This window comes from Tachysurus vachellii, chromosome 17 (assembly GCF_030014155.1).
Source record: "Tachysurus vachellii isolate PV-2020 chromosome 17, HZAU_Pvac_v1, whole genome shotgun sequence".
NCBI lineage: Eukaryota > Metazoa > Chordata > Actinopteri > Siluriformes > Bagridae > Tachysurus > Tachysurus vachellii.
Genome location: NC_083476.1, coordinates 5,860,178 through 5,876,657, shown reverse-complemented (window position 1 = coordinate 5,876,657; position 16,480 = coordinate 5,860,178). Strand labels below are relative to the sequence as shown.

The 16,480-nt window shown below is 37.3% G+C and overlaps 2 protein-coding genes across 2 annotated transcripts in view; both read left to right on the top strand.

Annotated features, from left to right (window-relative positions):
• Nucleotides 1–9,592, top strand: part of scarb2b (scavenger receptor class B, member 2b) — a 33,068-nt gene extending 23,476 nt beyond the window's left edge. Inside the window, exons 8-12 of the mRNA XM_060890411.1 lie at nt 2,518–2,636; nt 2,917–2,990; nt 3,260–3,311; nt 3,837–3,989; nt 6,090–9,592. Coding sequence (XP_060746394.1) covers nt 2,518–2,636; nt 2,917–2,990; nt 3,260–3,311; nt 3,837–3,989; nt 6,090–6,197 — 506 coding nt within the window. The 3' untranslated portion in view covers nt 6,198–9,592. The remainder of the gene's footprint in view (nt 1–2,517; nt 2,637–2,916; nt 2,991–3,259; nt 3,312–3,836; nt 3,990–6,089) is intronic.
• Nucleotides 9,593–11,672: 2,080 nt separating this feature from the next.
• LOC132860372 (UPF0729 protein C18orf32 homolog) lies at nt 11,673–16,480 on the top strand. The gene is made up of 3 exons (XM_060891560.1): nt 11,673–11,797; nt 15,653–15,852; nt 16,111–16,480. Exons 2-3 carry the CDS (start codon nt 15,673–15,675, stop codon nt 16,183–16,185), a joined length of 255 nt encoding a protein of 84 aa, XP_060747543.1. The 5' UTR covers nt 11,673–11,797; nt 15,653–15,672; the 3' UTR covers nt 16,186–16,480.

The following is a 16,480-nucleotide window of genomic DNA, read 5'->3' as shown; positions in this document are numbered from 1 at the left end:
CCAAATGATCAGATATGTTGATAAGAACAAGTGATATTAAAATTAGCACAATGGGATGATGCTTTAAATGATGCACTGATTGTACTGAAGTTTGGCAACTTAAAAAAATGCACTACAAATTTTGCAAGGATACCAAAACCTGAAGCTCTAATCCTTATTTGTATATAAGTCCTCAGTTTCCCAACCCTGGTCCTTTAGACCCTCAGGTCTAGCGCTGTTGAGTATTTTCCCTGCTTCCAAAACCCCTGTTTCACTAATCATTGAAGTGGGTGTGTGACATCAGGACCAGGAGAAAACCTCAGGTCCACCAAGCTGTAACTGCTGGGCTTCTGATCAAAGCCCTTAACATTCAATTGCTTAGTTGTATAAAATGAGATAAAAATGTATGTAGTAAATGTAAGTTGAAGTGGTTGTGTAACAGCAGTAAAAACACCAATCAGTATACAGTAAAACCAAGGTTCTCCAGGGTTCTCCAGGATTGCGGAACTGGGGAATATACCATACTCAATTGTGCAAGCGGTTTTTGATTTGTAACACTGCAAAAATTTTATGGATAGAATTTTTGTCCTCCCATACTTTTTCTCACTAAAGAAAGTAAAGTTTATCTTATAAGGAAATAGAAAGATGAAAAAGCAAGCAGACGTTGCGGTTATGTCAAAGGTTCCACTGGTGATGTGAATTCCCTTGTAATTTTTAAAGTATGTGTCACTGTTAACTAAAAAAAAGTGCTTTATATATATATATATATTGTAATTATGGGGTTTGATGGGAGTGTTTGATGGAAAACAAGATATTTTTGCAGGGTTATTAGGAGCTACATTGGTGGCTATATTAATGCCCGAATCAGTAAAGTAAGGGTGAAATTTTTTACCACAAAACCAACTTCTCTCAGTTTGCATTCAAAAATAGGAAAAATCAATAAAAAAACACATAAGCCTGATCACATGGGCCCATATTCATGAAAAGTGTAAAGAGTTGTGTAAAGAGTGTAAAGAGTTGCTCCTAGTGACGTAATTCTACGAAAGTTCTTCAAATTAAAGAGAAGATCCAAGTAAAGAAAAAAGTTATTCATGAAGCATCTTAACCCTTAAAAGAGCTCAAAAGGTCAAAAAATGTTAGGAGTAGTGAGGAGGACTTTTAAGAGGCTTAAGAGTTTCTTTATCAGAGGAGAAAATGGCCGATAGGTGAAGAGGGAGAAGAAAACTATTGTATACAGTATTTAATAATAATAATAGTGAGTTAATAAAATGATACAGATTAGATCATGTAGGGATTATTTTTTGTGACCAAGAGCAGAAATTCCATAGCAGCAGAAATGATATAATTTATTTCTATGACATTTCTGTTGTGTCAGAGATATTTACATTTACATTTACATTACAATTACAACATACAGATGTTAGTGCATGTCTAATATGATCGGTCATGAACGTAACCCCTACACGATATAGTCTCAAATATCTTAACATAGAGACAAAATGAAGACTTACAATAGACCAGATTTTAAAAGCGCTTCTTTTTTTTTTTATTATGCAACCAATCACAGTCTTCAAAAGAATGTGTCATACCTAGCAGCAGGCTAAGCCCCGCCTCCTCTCTAAGATTTTTTTATATAGTTATTTTTTGAACCAAATTAATAGCTCTATGAGATCATGCTTAGTATCTTCATGAACACGGTCTCTTATCAGTATCAGGTACTATGCAGTGGTCCTATGGTTTACACTTTTCATTGATAAAGAAATGATATTTACTTTTCACCTTACCTACTGTAACGTTAAGGCAGATGTGTTTAAACTCAGTGTGTACTTTCATAAGGGCAATTCATGAATCAAGAAAACAGGCAAGGCCCCAAAACAGGAAAAACAATACACGGAACTATGAAATAATGCACAAGGGAATCAAAGGTTACACATAATAACATGAATGAGTAGTAACAAAGAGACAAAGCAGCAGCAGGATATAAATAGACAAACGAAATAAGGAATAAACACAGAACAGGTGAACACAATAAGGTAGCAGGTATGTAATAAATGATGACAGGATGTGGCGACGAAAACAGAAAAGATGACACAAATGCAGTGCTGGGAAACTTAATGCCGGCGTGGGAGAGAGAATTAGTGACTCCTAAGTTAGCTAGCTTTGTGCAATGATCAAATTGAGACCCATATTGAGAAAAGTCAAGACGGGTAACGATGTCTAAAACCTTGCTGGCTTAGTGTCTTTTTCTCATGCAGTGAATGTTAAGCTTTTATCAAGTTGTTGGATGATTACATATCATTTATGAGGAAAATTTCAAAATGCTTTTTAAATGCAGTTTTCTCCTGATTAAGATCCATGCAAAAAACTAATAATAACAACATGCCATTGTTACTGCTATATTATCAGGTCCATAATTACTATTACTATTTTTTTTTTTGCTTGTTATATAACAATTATCTTTTCTCCATGTCTTCTCTCTTCTCTTACATTCTCTTCTCCTGTAAATGTTTTCATCTTAGATGTTTTTTTGTCCTCCAGGTGCTCCAGTCATCGTCTCATTCCCTCATTTCTACTTGGCTGATGAGAAATATGTCGAAGACATAGAGGGAGTTTCACCAGTCCATGAACATCATCAGACTTTCCTCGATCTGAACCCGGTAAGAATCTGAACAATTGATCTGTGGATCAAATAAACTTCCTAAACCCGTTCTGTATGTCTGATTCTCTTACGTCAGGAAGTCGGCCAGAATATCGATGCTTTTACACGCTTTTATTTGATTTTATTTATCAGCACTGTATATTTTATTTAAATGTATTTTATTACATTTTTCACTTTTATAAATTACAACTAGATTTTAGAGTAACGTGTTTGTGTGTGTATGTGTGTGTGTGTGTGTGTGTGTGTGTGTGTGTGTGTGTGTGTGTGTGTGTGTGCAGACCACAGGTTTGCCAGTTCGTGCTGCTAAAAGAGCCCAGATCAACATTAAACTGGATAGAATAACCGGATTTCCGTAAGAAATTTTTTTTTTAATAAACCTGCACTTTTTCAATTTTTTTCTGTTCACGTGTTTTCCATATTTAACTGTTCATACATGCCATACATATTACTGTATGTAAACTGTTACATATTTTCCTAAAATAGTTCCTCTTTGCTTCCTGTGTTTAAGGTTAGGGTTAAGTTATATTATATATGGGGTTTAATTAATTATATTCAGTAATCATTAAGCCAATGTGTGTGTGTGTGTGTGTGTGTGTGTGTGTGTGTGTGTGTGTTCTGCAGAATGACCAGAAAACTCATTGGCACCATCTTCCCTGTCATGTTCCTAAACGAGGTAAGAAATGTCACTATGACGGTCAAATAAAAAAAAAAGTTCAAATTAAAAAATTATTTTGTACTTTTTTTGTACCTAAAGCTAGTTGATCAACCAGGACATGTTTGTCTAGCATTTGGTGCTTTAGTTTTCTCCTGGAGCTACAAGACTACAGTAGCTACAGTAGACTACAGTAGCAATAGACTAAACAGCTAAATGAATATAAAATGCAGGAACACAAGACTCCTTTGGTTAAAAACTAAAACGAAAAAGTCTTTGTATTGAAAGCTGAATCAGATCAGCAATTATGGACCATTTGAAAAATTTGTTTCTGTATAGCATCCACCGTTCAAATCCCTGAAATTATATCACATTACAACAAACAGTTACAGAAAATGAATCATCTGTTGAACGAATGATTCAATTGTGATGTATAACAGAGAGTTTTGTCATCATTTTTGTTGATATTTGCTGTAATTGTCTATTAGCCTGCTTGTATTGCAGTGTGCATTGTTTGTTAATGGTGTGTGTGTGTGTGTTTTATAGTCTGTTGTGATTGATGATGCATCAGCTCAGAGACTGCAGAACCTCCTTTTCATTGTGAAGCTTGTTCCAAACTTCCCCTTCGTTCTGCTGGCTCTGGGAGCCATCATGTTAATCATCGGCCTTGTCTTCTTCTTCCTCGCCCGCCAGAAAAAGGTAAACGAGTCTGTGATTGTTGTGTGTGTGTGTGTGTGTGTGTGTGAAGACATTTTGAACATGTGAAGATTTCTCAAAAAGTTCTCAGACACTCTTACTAGCACATATTTTTTCACCACTCTCTATTCCCATAAAGAAGACATTTTAACATCTGGTGACATTCACACTCCTTTCACATGACTGAAAACTGACGAATCCGTTATTTCTAACACTGCTGCTAGCTCTCTGGTATGTGTGACAATGTTTCAGCAGACTTTTAGCAGACTTCTTAGTCATGCGGGATAAAAAATGGGGAACCTTTCAAGCCTTATTGCACAAACCATATTGGCCTTTGAGATAGAAATCAGGCTGGAAAGGACTGGATGTGTTGAAATATTGTGGATCTGCTTCCACTCAGATGAGTGATTTCTCAGCAGGGCTTCTTGGTATTGTCTCTGAATATTTTTTTTTTTTACTTTATTCTGTCTTTGGTTAGAGATTATGGATTTGCCCTTTTTTGATGTTTTTCTTATCGATCATACAGTGAATGATATTTGGGGAAACTCACACTAATGGCATGTTATATTTGGGACATTTCCGTGCCAGACCACCAGAGGGCAATCATGCATGTTTGAGTTAAAGTCATCTTTAGTTGTGTATTTTGGTTCCTGTATTCTCTGTGCTCATGTGTACTGTGTTTGATGATTAATCACCTGATTTTCACATTGTCTTTGTTGAGCTACAGTCTTGCTCTAGTCTGTGTGTTTGAAGCCATGATCTTAGTTATGTTCTATCTGGCTGTGTGTCACAGTTTAGTTGTTTCTGTTCTTTATGAAAGAAATTCTACATTTATGCCCACCATCAAGTTAATATAAAGTTTATCATCATGTCCTCTTCTTCCCTTTGTTACATTCAGTATCGTAGTATGTTATTCATGCGTGTTAGCGTGTTAACTTAGGCTTAAAATCTTTACAGTTACTTTTTCATTCATTCATTCATTTTCTACCGCTTATCCGAACTACCTCGGGTCACGGGGAGCCTGTGCCTATCTCAGGCATCATCGGGCATCAAGGCAGGATACACCCTGGACGGAGTGCCAACCCATCGCAGGGCACACACACACTCTCATTCACTCACACACTAGGGACAATTTTCCAGAGATGCCAATCAACCTACCATGCATGTCTTTGGACCGGGGGAGGAAACCGGAGTACCCGGAGGAAACCCCGAGGCACGGGGAGAACATGCAAACTCCACACACACAAGGCGGAGGCGGGAATCGAACTCCCAACCCTGGAGGTGTGAGGCGAACGTGCTAACCACTAAGCCACCGTGCCCCCACAGTTACTTTTAATTTTTAATTATTAAAATTTATTTAATGTGCATTTTAAGTTGATGCACACACACCACACACTCACACACAAACCTTGTGTTCACCTGGCTAAGGGTTTTTAAAGAACTAATGGATCTGGGGGTTTTTTTTTCCTAAATGTTTTAAAGCTTTTGTTTTGCTAAAGCTGCTTCACATGATGCTAGTGATAGGGTGAATACACACATATACAACATTAACAGACACTCTTATCTGGAGTGACTTACATTTTTAGTTCAAATTGTACATCTGAGAAATTGAGGGTTATGGGCCTTGCTCAGGGGCCCAGCAGTGAAACATTGGTGGACCTGGGATTTGAACTCATAACCTTCTGACCAATAGAACTCAAGACCTACCGATCCAACACCTTAACCACTAGGCTACCACATCCCACACAACCCATAACGCTCTGGCATCGAATTTACAAAATCTTCTCACTGAAATCTTCATATTCTTACTTTTATGTGGTCTGTCAGAGATACAATGCCGTGTTGAAGACGTTACTATAGAATCAGTACCGTGTTAGAACGAGTGCACTTATAAATCATGTAGCTGGTGCAGTAATCTGGATGCTGGTATGGAAAATGAATGAAAACTTTCTGACCAATCAGCAACAGAGCTGAGAACAAAAACCACCAATGGACTTGTTACAAAATTATTATTTGTATAACTATATATTTTTGTATGTGCATCTAACAGTGTGATTAAATTAAAATAAATAATATTCTTCCACTTTATTCGTTTTCATGTAGGACTCCTCAAAGACAGAAACATCGTACTCTCCTGTCACCACTAAAGATGAAGACTCGGTCGGGAAGAACGGCGCTTTCATCGGCATGACGCCTGTGGAGAAGTCTTGAACAGGATGTGTGTGTGTGTGTGTGTGTGTGTGTGTGTGTGTGTGTGTGTGAGAGAGAGAGAGTATGAGAGGGAGTATCATACAAATTCTGGTGTTCCTAAAAATGCTGTTTTTTTTTTTTAAACTATCAACTTATTCAAGTTGTAAATGTGACATCAACAGGCTTCCACTCAGGATGACCATGGAGCCCTGAATGAATGAATGAGTGTGTGTGTTTAGGTGTGTTTCTGTGAGTGAGTGTGTGAGTGAGTGAGTGAGTGAGAGTCCAGTGTCTTGGACTGAATTGAAATATTTTGTTTAATGAGTTGCTGAAGCACCTGGCAGGGTATTTCATGTCAGGCAAACATTTCAGTTTCAGAGGTCAATGGAGTTGGAGAGAGATTTTTAATGGAAAATTCCTATTTTTTCAGACTGTTATTTCTCAGTACAGGGATGCAGCAGTTGCTACTGTAACAATGTGGCTGCTTTTGTGCCTTACAGTCGCATCCAAAAGACTGAATCCACTTTTGTGAACTTTAGATTTCATCATTATTCAAAAATAAGCTCAATTCCAGTAAAGTGAGAAGCATGTTAGGGTTAAACGGAGGACTAAACTAATCAGATTCGGTATCAGTTGTTAGTCCAGAATAAAGTCCTGAAGTCCAGAATAAATGTCAGTGTTAATGTAGGAGAAAATGTTTCAGTGACAATTTACGCAGATGCTAAAATCAATTTTCTGGGCTTCTGTGTGTGATGTTCACGCCTGCGTTTTAAGCAGCCTTTAGTGGCCACAGTGGGCTTCTGATTAAAGACCGCAGACGATTGCCATAAAAATCGTAATCTATTTTTATCACACTTTTCATTTGCTGTGATGATTTTTCAAATGAACACAATATTGCCTTTATTTTTGTTCATTCATGCGATTTCCCATAAAGAACAGATACGTCGCTGTCTCCCTCTGTGTCCTTGGTTTAAAGGGCCAAATCTATTCATCATTAATCATGTCTCACATTAAAACAATAGAATATGTGGTCAGTCAGATTTAAGAGAACGTAGTATGTATTACGTTTAGATTAAAAAAAAAAAAGATTCTCAAAAAAAATTTTTAGAGGTGATTTTATTGCTGCAACTAAACTTTATTTCAACCTTTTTTGAGTTTCTAATTACCAGATTGAATTATAGAACCAGTTCATGTACGATGAACGTAAACCGATTAGATTTACATTTACAGCGTTCGGCAGACACTGTTCAGAGTTTTTTTTTATATATATATATATATATATATATATATATATATATATATATATATATATATATATACATACAGGGGAAAAAGTTCTAGTTCAAGTATTTCATGAAGAAGTAGGTCTTCAACCTAGATGTGTATTAAAATAGCGCAGTAGTACTGCGGCTGTGGCAAAACACCAGCAAACCTGGTTTCCGGCCCTCGGTTCAAGTGAGAGCTTAGATTTTATTCAGGGTTTTGAAGAATGATGGTCACCGACTGTGTAATATGTATAAAAACAAACTCATTTCAATAATGTGGAACAGATGTATGCAGTTTATTACTGTAATTTTTTACATTTCGAGAGTTTGTATTTTCTGTCACTGTTTCTGTCAAGTGCTGTTTAAGTGTCCAGAACATACATTTCAGTATGACAGACTGGTACAGGATTTAAATCGTTACTCACTTGAGTCGATAACAAACAAGAAGAAATCATGCACAACCGAGACACATCGATGTTTTACTCAAACTATTCCCCACATGCATAATTCTCAAATAACTTTTGTGTAGCTGAGGCCTGTATGCTGATGTTGTGTATTTTTAGTTAACAATTCTGAATACAAACTTCAAAAGACCACAACAGTTAACGCTCTGTTAAAAGATGACACGTGCTCCAATCTTGTAATAATCTAAATATTCAGAGTTTAATCATATGAGCTTGTTTTTTTTTTTTTTTGTTTGTTTTTTTTTAAAAAGTATTAGTTGAGTCGGCGGTCATTTTTTAGTAGTGATTTTAATCTTTCAGATCTTCTTATGAGCAGATTATGAGCCATTCATTTTCAAATGCACTGAGCATTGTTACGTATGAGTCTGGTCACATATCATGTATTTCAACCACAATATCACGTGGGAATAAGGAAGCGAGACGGATTGCGTTTTTTTCGCATTTTGTGTTACTATTTTGTCTTTTTTTTCAAATGTTTGAACAAAAGAAAAAAGAGGAATTAACTATCATTTAATTCCGTCTTGTTTTTTGTTTTGTTTTGTTTTGTTTTTTTCCGTTTTGCTGTATTCTTTTGTCTGACGAAGATGCTGGCTTGATTGATCGTGTTGGTATCTGCAGTAAATCCGCTGTACCAAATGAAAGTCGATGTTTTTATTGGAATAGTAAGGTCATGCTAACATTTCAGATTTCAGACTATTGTTACTGTGTATATTTTAGCTGCTTTTCTAAACCTGTTTCTGTTGAATTAAATATTAACACATACTATGTAGTCATGTTGCACTAAAAGCACCCAGTGTTAATTTATGTTAATGTGTGTATCATCATTGCTAATTAAATGTTATATTCATTTGCATTGCGTTCCGTTCCTTAAAGCCCCTGTTCTGTTACTTTATAATACTTAACACTGGTGTTTCCAATTAACTCAGATTTTACTTTTAGATTTTATGGCAATACATTTACTTTTATCATTAAATTTGTATTATTAGATGTTTTTTCTTCTCAATGTGAACAGAATTGATCATAACAGACTTCTCGTGTTTGGCGATTCTCCTGACGGCAGGTGTGTTTGTATAGAAATGACAGAATTGAACATCTAATGTGTAAAATAAACCCTATTTTGGTTGAAATTTACAATCACCAGCTATTATCTCAGGTTCGAAATGACCCGAACGCCATCAGAGTCGTGTAAATAATAATTTCTTTTCATATTCTTTGGCGCTATTGAGCCAAACAAACATTAAAATCCCTTGCCAATTTTTTAATAGTATGCAGAGTAAACTGTTTTTCAGATTTTAGCATGAGTGTGGAATTATTAAACAACTGCATTGCAATCAAAAATTCTATTTAAATGGGGAAAAAAACAAAAACCTGTATTCACATTCTCATATTGACCATTTTTATGTCTACTTTTTCCTTTTTACTCTATTAAAACTATCCGTAATTATCAAGTTCTGGTTCAAACCATATTTATAATGTGATTAAAAATTCTAAATTGTGCCACATTTGTACAATTCTTGATGTTAGCAGATTTATTAAAGTTTATTTCGGAATGTTTTTTGCCTAATGTGCCATATAATACAAGCCCTGCATTTCAAATTGTAGAAATGTCTATACAATATTTTGTATATTTGATAAGCCACTGTGTGTGTCATACATCCAATATAAATAAAATTAAATCTGTTGGAAATGATTGTTATTATTGGAATTATACTATTTGAATTATTAATATAATTAGTGTTTATGTTTCCTTATGAGGTGTAGTGTACACTCTTGGAAAGAAATGTTTTTGACGGACCCTAAAGAGTTGTTTTCCTTCTGCATGGAGGATCCTTTAACTCATGGCCTGTTTGTCAAGAAAAAAAACTGAAAATCAATCTTGAGTCACGAGTCAAAATGTAAAATCCTTTTCCCTTCACCGTGTAGACAGACGTCCTTTGTGTCTAAGGTAAGACACTTAGTTTGACGTACATGTGCAGATGACGCATTCATACAAAATTTCCACCGGTTCTGACCTCACAGTGCTGCCTATGAATAATTAGTTTATTATTAGGATTAATAGGACCAGTCAAGGTCGTAACAGCCAGTTGCAATGCAAAGCATAAACCGATGCTGGAAACCCCAAATTACCACCAAATTCATGCAAATAAAATAAACAGAAAAATTCATACATACAGTAAGGTGATGTAAAAAAAAAAATTAGGACACCCCATTAAATATTCTTTAATTTGCACAAAAAATTCTTTATTAAGAAATGTCAACACGTCAATTTCTGATCTTGTTTTAATTTGTACCTGTAGATGAAAGTGATATTATTGCTAGGAAAAAAAAATTATCAAAAAAAAATTTATCAAAAATCACTTATTAAAAAAAATGAGTATTTCACCTGAGGAAAAAGTTAGGACACCCTGTGCCATAATAGCTAGTGTTTCCCCCTTTGGCTGAAATAAGCTCTGTGAGACATTTCTTGTATCCATCTACCAGTTTCTGACATCAACTGGAAGAAAGTTTCCCCCACTCGTCAATGCAGAATTCTTTCAGGCGTGTGATGTTTGAGGGGTTTCTTGCATGCACAGTCCATTTTAAATCACCACACAGGAACTTTTCAGCCAGTCCTTGGTGGAATTACTGGTATGTTTTTGTCATGTTGTAAGGTACAGTTTCTCTTCAGCTTTTAAACAGGTTTCTCAAGCACCTACTGAAACGATGTGGATTCTACGATAAAGAGTTCATCAATAGTTCACTGATAAACAGTATATCCTACTGTATAACGGACAGTTATTTTTTTCTTTCAATCGTAATATATGTAACATCTCTAATTGTATACTTGCACTGGCCACTTTTCACATCCTGCATTAGTGCACAATTCATGTCTCTATTCTTGTTAACATCCAATTGCTTGTTTTTTTTGTAAATCTTTATGTTTATATACATTATTATGTTGGCGTGTAGAAGCCAACATTCTGTTTTGCTTATTCTTCTTAGACAAAAATGTATTAATTTGATCCTCCTAGAGCTTTTGAGCCACACGCACCAAAATCGGATACGTCGTAGACCCTGGTCTGATGTTACTTGCTTTTAGTTTTCTAAGCAATCCGAGTTCTGGTACTTACAGTACCGGGTCTCAGAATGGCCTTTTTTGCCATAGAGTTTTATAACTTGGCAAGCTTTCGATCTATCTACACCGAACTCGGCCAGCTTCTTTAGGATGATACTCTGGACAAAGGTTTAAATTGGTGTACTATCTGGCCTTTCGGTCCCCCCAAAATATGCAAAATCAAAAAAACTTTCCACAACAATGACATGTGACGTCTCAAAATACTCACTCAACAATTAGAGGAACTTCCTCGCAGGTATTCGGATGTCATCACATGCTCGTATCCACGCTCCTCCAAAGTATTGGCACCCTAGCATACCGGCCATCGTGAATACATGCTCCGACAAGCAAACATCAAAGTTTGTCACAAGTTTATCAGAGTGAAATCATAAGAATGGTGATGTGGAACTGCAAAAACAAGTTTATTTGTTGGTCACAGTTGAAAAAACTTCGATGGGAAAATGTATACAAACTTATGCAAATTTATGTATTTTGTAGACAGCTACAAAATAAACAAATAAATAAATAAACCCAAAACAGAAAACATATTTATCAGATTTTATTTTATTAGCTATATATTTTTCCTTATTAGATAATTGTTTTCTTAGCTAAAACTAATTGATTAGCATTAAACCTGACGGCTTACTGTGTGTCCTCCGGTCCACTAGGTGGCGCTGATGATTATGATACGTTTCTTTTCCACAAGGAAATTCATTGGCGTCACTAACAACGTAAACACTCCTGACAAGAGAAAGAAAAGAAAGAAAGAAAGAAAAGAAATAAAGAAGGGAATCATCGGTGAGTCGAACGAGTCCCCGTTCTGTTCCTTTGGTTCTGTTGAGGTTTTTTGCACAGGCGCGGATGACAGACCGGTTTGTTGTTGTTAGCTTGTTGGCTAATGTTTACAAACCTGGTGACAATTTCGTAGAAAAGATTTATACCTTTATATCTTCTATATTTTAATAGACGCAAAAGGGAATGTTTGATTTAATTGTCTGTTGCTGGATTAATATAAATATAGACACGTTTAAGTCTGAGTCAGAATGTTCTAGAAATGTGTTTAGCCTCAGTGACTTTCATTCTGTTCATTAACACTTTAAAGACAACATGGTAAGAGATTGTAGTTATATAACACGTTTCATACAGAGTGCAAAGAATAAGAGCAGGTAGGAAATAAAGATCATTTGTGAGTATTTTATGGCAGAGAATGTTAATTATAATGTTAACTAGATTTGTAAATGTTGGCTTGTAGGAGCAAGTATTCCCGAAGGCCGGTATGCTAATACTTTTGGAGGCGAGCGGATACGAGCAAGTGACGTCACCCGAACACCCGTGACGTAGTTCCCCCTTATTGTTCTGAGTGTTTTGATATGTCACATGTCCATGTTGTGGTAATTTGTTTATTTTGGGGGCGGGGCTGATTCGTGGTCAGCAAATGAAATAATATCAGCATCAGAATGAGAATCGGGTTTATTTCCAGGTACCGTAGGGTTTAGATGTATAGGACATTGTCTCGGTGTTTTGGTGCATAGTAATAACAGAGAAGAAGCATAAACATAAGAAACAACGGTTATAATAATAAAAAATATAGCTGCCAGCAGCGATGGCGGGCCCTCGCACGGTTTTTTATCGCTATACGGTGCCTCCCAGAAAACATGCACGGTGGGCAAGTGCATCAAGTTTGTTAAATATCAGTGGATTATTTTATGTTGTTACTGACCCATTTGGGGACTGTAGGTAAATGAAACCCCACATTTTAGACAAACGGGGGCGCTAGTGAGCCACTTAAGAGACACACCTTTGTCTGACCTTTTTGTCCACACTTAACAGCCGACAAATGTGATGTATGTGTCAGATTTCAAGTTAATCTAAGCACGCCAAAAGCCTTAAATATGCCTGAAATAAAAGTAAAATTTGACACGATGCCATGGCAACAGTGTTTGAGATATCAAAAATCCGTTCGCAATCTCGCATCTTCAATATCTCTGCATCATGGTGGCCAAGTCTGGTCTCAATTGCATGAATCCCCTAGGAGGAGTATTTAAAAGTTTACCGCATGCAGCTGTCAAAAAATCCACCTTTGTGACTGACACACTTCCTGGGGCCTGTTGGTGGCGCTATACCCGGGACTCACAATAAGCACATCGATGCGATCGGAATCCTTGGCCGAACATACACACCGCGTGTCATCACAATAAGACATTTTTTGCATTAGATATTAGACACTTCCTGTTTCTCTGAATTCGCCTTAACTTTGTCGCCTCACCATGGCAGCACCGTTCGAGACATCAAAAATCCCTTCGCAATTTAGCAAGTGCAATGTCTCGGCATCATGTTCATCACTTTTGATGTCAATTGCATGAATTCCCTAGGAGGAGTATTTAAAAGTTCACCACATGCACTTATAAAACAATCCAAAATGGCCGACTTCCTGTTGGCCGGAGCTCATAGTTTAGAGCGCGAAAGTTTTTCGGGTCGATGAGATCTATATGCGTACCAACTCTCGTACATGTGCGTACATAATTGCCCGATCTGTGCACCAATGTTTGTTTTTGCATTACAGGGGGCGCTACAGAGCCCCCCTGCCACGCCCGTATTCCAGCCTTTACCCGAGCCTAGTGTCGCACGACTCTGACGTGCCAAATTTCAAGAGTTTTCGAGCATGTTAAGGGACCCCAATTGGCCAATGTGTGCAAAAAATAAAAATAAATAAATAAATAATAAACCCGGGGGGGTAACGGTGGCTTAGTGGTTAGCACGTTCGCCTCACACCTCCAGGGTCGGGGTTCGATTCCCGCCTCCGCCTTGTGTGTGTGGAGTTTGCATGTTCTCCCCGTGCCTCGGGGGTTTCCTCCGGGTACTCCGGTTTCCTCCCCCAGTCCAAAGACATGCATGGTAGGTTGATTGGCATCTCTGGAAAATTGTCCGTAGTGTGTGATTGCGTGAGTGAATGAGTGTGTGTGTGTGCCCTGCGATGGGTTGGCACTCCGTCCAGGGTGTATCCTGCCTTGATGCCCAATGATGCCTGAGATAGGCACAGGCTCCCCGTGACCCGAGGTAGTTCAGATAAGCGGTAGAAGATGAATGAATGAATGAATAATAAACCAGAGCAAAAACAATAGGGCTTCGCACCTTTCCGTGCTCAGGCCCTAATAACTAGAACGTACATTTCCTGAAGAAAATGTGAATGCTGCATGCACGTGAGGAAGTTCCTCTAATTGTTCTGAGTGTTTTGATATGTCAAATGTCCATGTTGTAAAAAGTTTTTTGATTCTGCATATATTGGGGCGAGGCTGCGGCACAACCGGAAGGCCAGTCGGTACACCAATTTAAAAGTTTGTTCAGAGTATCACCCTAAAGGAGCTGGACGAGTTTGGTGTAGATAATTCGAAAGCTTGCCGAGTTATAAACCTCCAAAGTTTATAATGGGAGTCTATGGGGGAAAAAAGGCCACTTTGAGACCCGGTACTGGAAGTACCGGAAATAATAATAATAATAATAATAATAATAATAATAACTAGATTTGTAAAGTTCGTCATGACAAACGTTGATGTTGGCTTGTCGGAGCAAGTATTCACAAAGGCCGGTATGCTAGCGTGCCAATACTTAGGAGGAGAGCGGATACGAGCATGTGATATCATCCGAATACCCGCGAGGAAGTTCCTCTAATTGTTCTGAGTGTTTTGATACGTCACATGTCAATGTTGTGGAAAGTTTTTTTGATTTTGCATATTTTGGGGCTGCAGGAAAACCGAAAGGCCAGATAGTACACCACTTTAAACCTTAGTCCAGAGTATCACCCTAAAGAAGCTGGCCGAGTTCAGTGTAGATAGATTGAAAGCTTGACGAGTTATAAACCTCTAAAGTTTATAATGGGTGTCATTGGCAAAAAAAAGGCCAATCCGAGACCCAAACTTTAGACCAGGGTCTACGACATATCCGATTTTGGTGCATGTGGCTCAAAAGCTCTAGGAGAAGCAGCAATTAATACATTTTTGTCTAAGAACAATAAGCAAAACAGAATGTTAGCTTCTACACACCAACATAATAATTTGCACATAATATTGATAAATAAACTAAGCTGTACATTGTCAGTGTTTGGCAAGACGTAGACAAAAGCCTTACCTCTGTGTATATATAATAATTATTACAAAATTATATTTGGAGCTGTTTTTTTTTTTTTTTTAAATAGTATCTTGTGTGGTACGATGTAGCGTGATCTAGTCACGTGTCAACAAGTCGTGGGCACGACATAATGGTAGAGGGATGTGGTAGCTCAGTGGTTAAGGTGTTGGGCTACTGATCGGAAGGTCATGGGTTCGAACCCCAGGTCCACCAAGCTGCCACTGCTGGGCCCCTGAGCAAGGCCCCTTAACCCTCAGTTGCTTGGTTGTAAGTCACTCTGGATAAGGGTGTCTGCTAAATGCCGTAAATGTAAACGTAATGCTCGTGCTCAGTAGTTATACCATTAAGGAAACTTTTTTAACGAGCCTTGACACTATACATGTGAAAGGGTTAAGATTATAACATATCCTTCTTGTCAGAGTCCATGATAAAGATCCTCTAACTTTAGATATGTGATTGAAGAAATCAGGTCATTCTTTCATACTTCAGTATGTTTTAACCACCTGGTTTCAATTTTTCTCTCTTCAGTGCAAATTTGAGCAGCAGTCATGGTGTGCATCCCCTGCATCGTTATCCCTGTCCTCCTGTGGGTTTACAAACGCTTCCTGGAGCCCATCGTTTATCCCTTCATCGCCCCATTCATCAACCGATTCTGGACCAAAACGGCTGTGCAGGAGACGGGAACAAACAACACGAAAGGCAACCAAACGAACAACCAACCAACCAAAGTAAACTCATATTCAACATGTGCTGTATTGTTATTGTGTTAAAATTTCAGGCAATACCTCTGACATGTTCCTGAAAAAAAAAAAAAAAAAACAGAAGGTCTTTCAGGAGTTTCTTATTCTGAAGCAAGTTTAAGAAGCATCGCTTGTGTCAATTTTAGCTTCTTTCACTAGTCCATGTCTGACTGAACTCTCTATATCACTGTTATGATGTCACATTTTAAATCTCATCTAAGGTGTGTTATTTCCTATTTTCTTCAGACTGAATGCACTGGAAATGCAAACGTGTGCACAGCCAACGGGACAACAGCCGTCTCAGATAAAAAGAAGGACTGACACCGTATGGACCAGTGTGAACATCTATCATGTTTTTTTGCAGCGTACCATAGATACTTTGAATGTAAATCATGTTATGATACAAGGTTATGTATAACAAGATAACTTCACTCTCACTTATCATTTCCTTTCATGGAATAATTGTAATATAATTTAATTTAATATATTGATTAGTTATGTTACTTACTCTTCATTCCCTGAAGACTTCAGACCAGATTCAGATGTTTATTTGATATGTTTCCAGAATGGTTTTGGACTTAGTTTGTAAAAGAGAAATAAATATTTACATTTCAAA

Coding starts and splice junctions, on each gene's coding strand:
- LOC132860372 (XM_060891560.1), top strand. CDS start 15,673: ATGGTGTGCATCCCCTGCATCGTTATCCCTGTCCTCCTGTGGGTTTAC. Junction 15,853..16,110: donor CGAACAACCAACCAACCAAA/GTAAACTCATAT, acceptor TATTTTCTTCAG/ACTGAATGCACTGGAAATGC.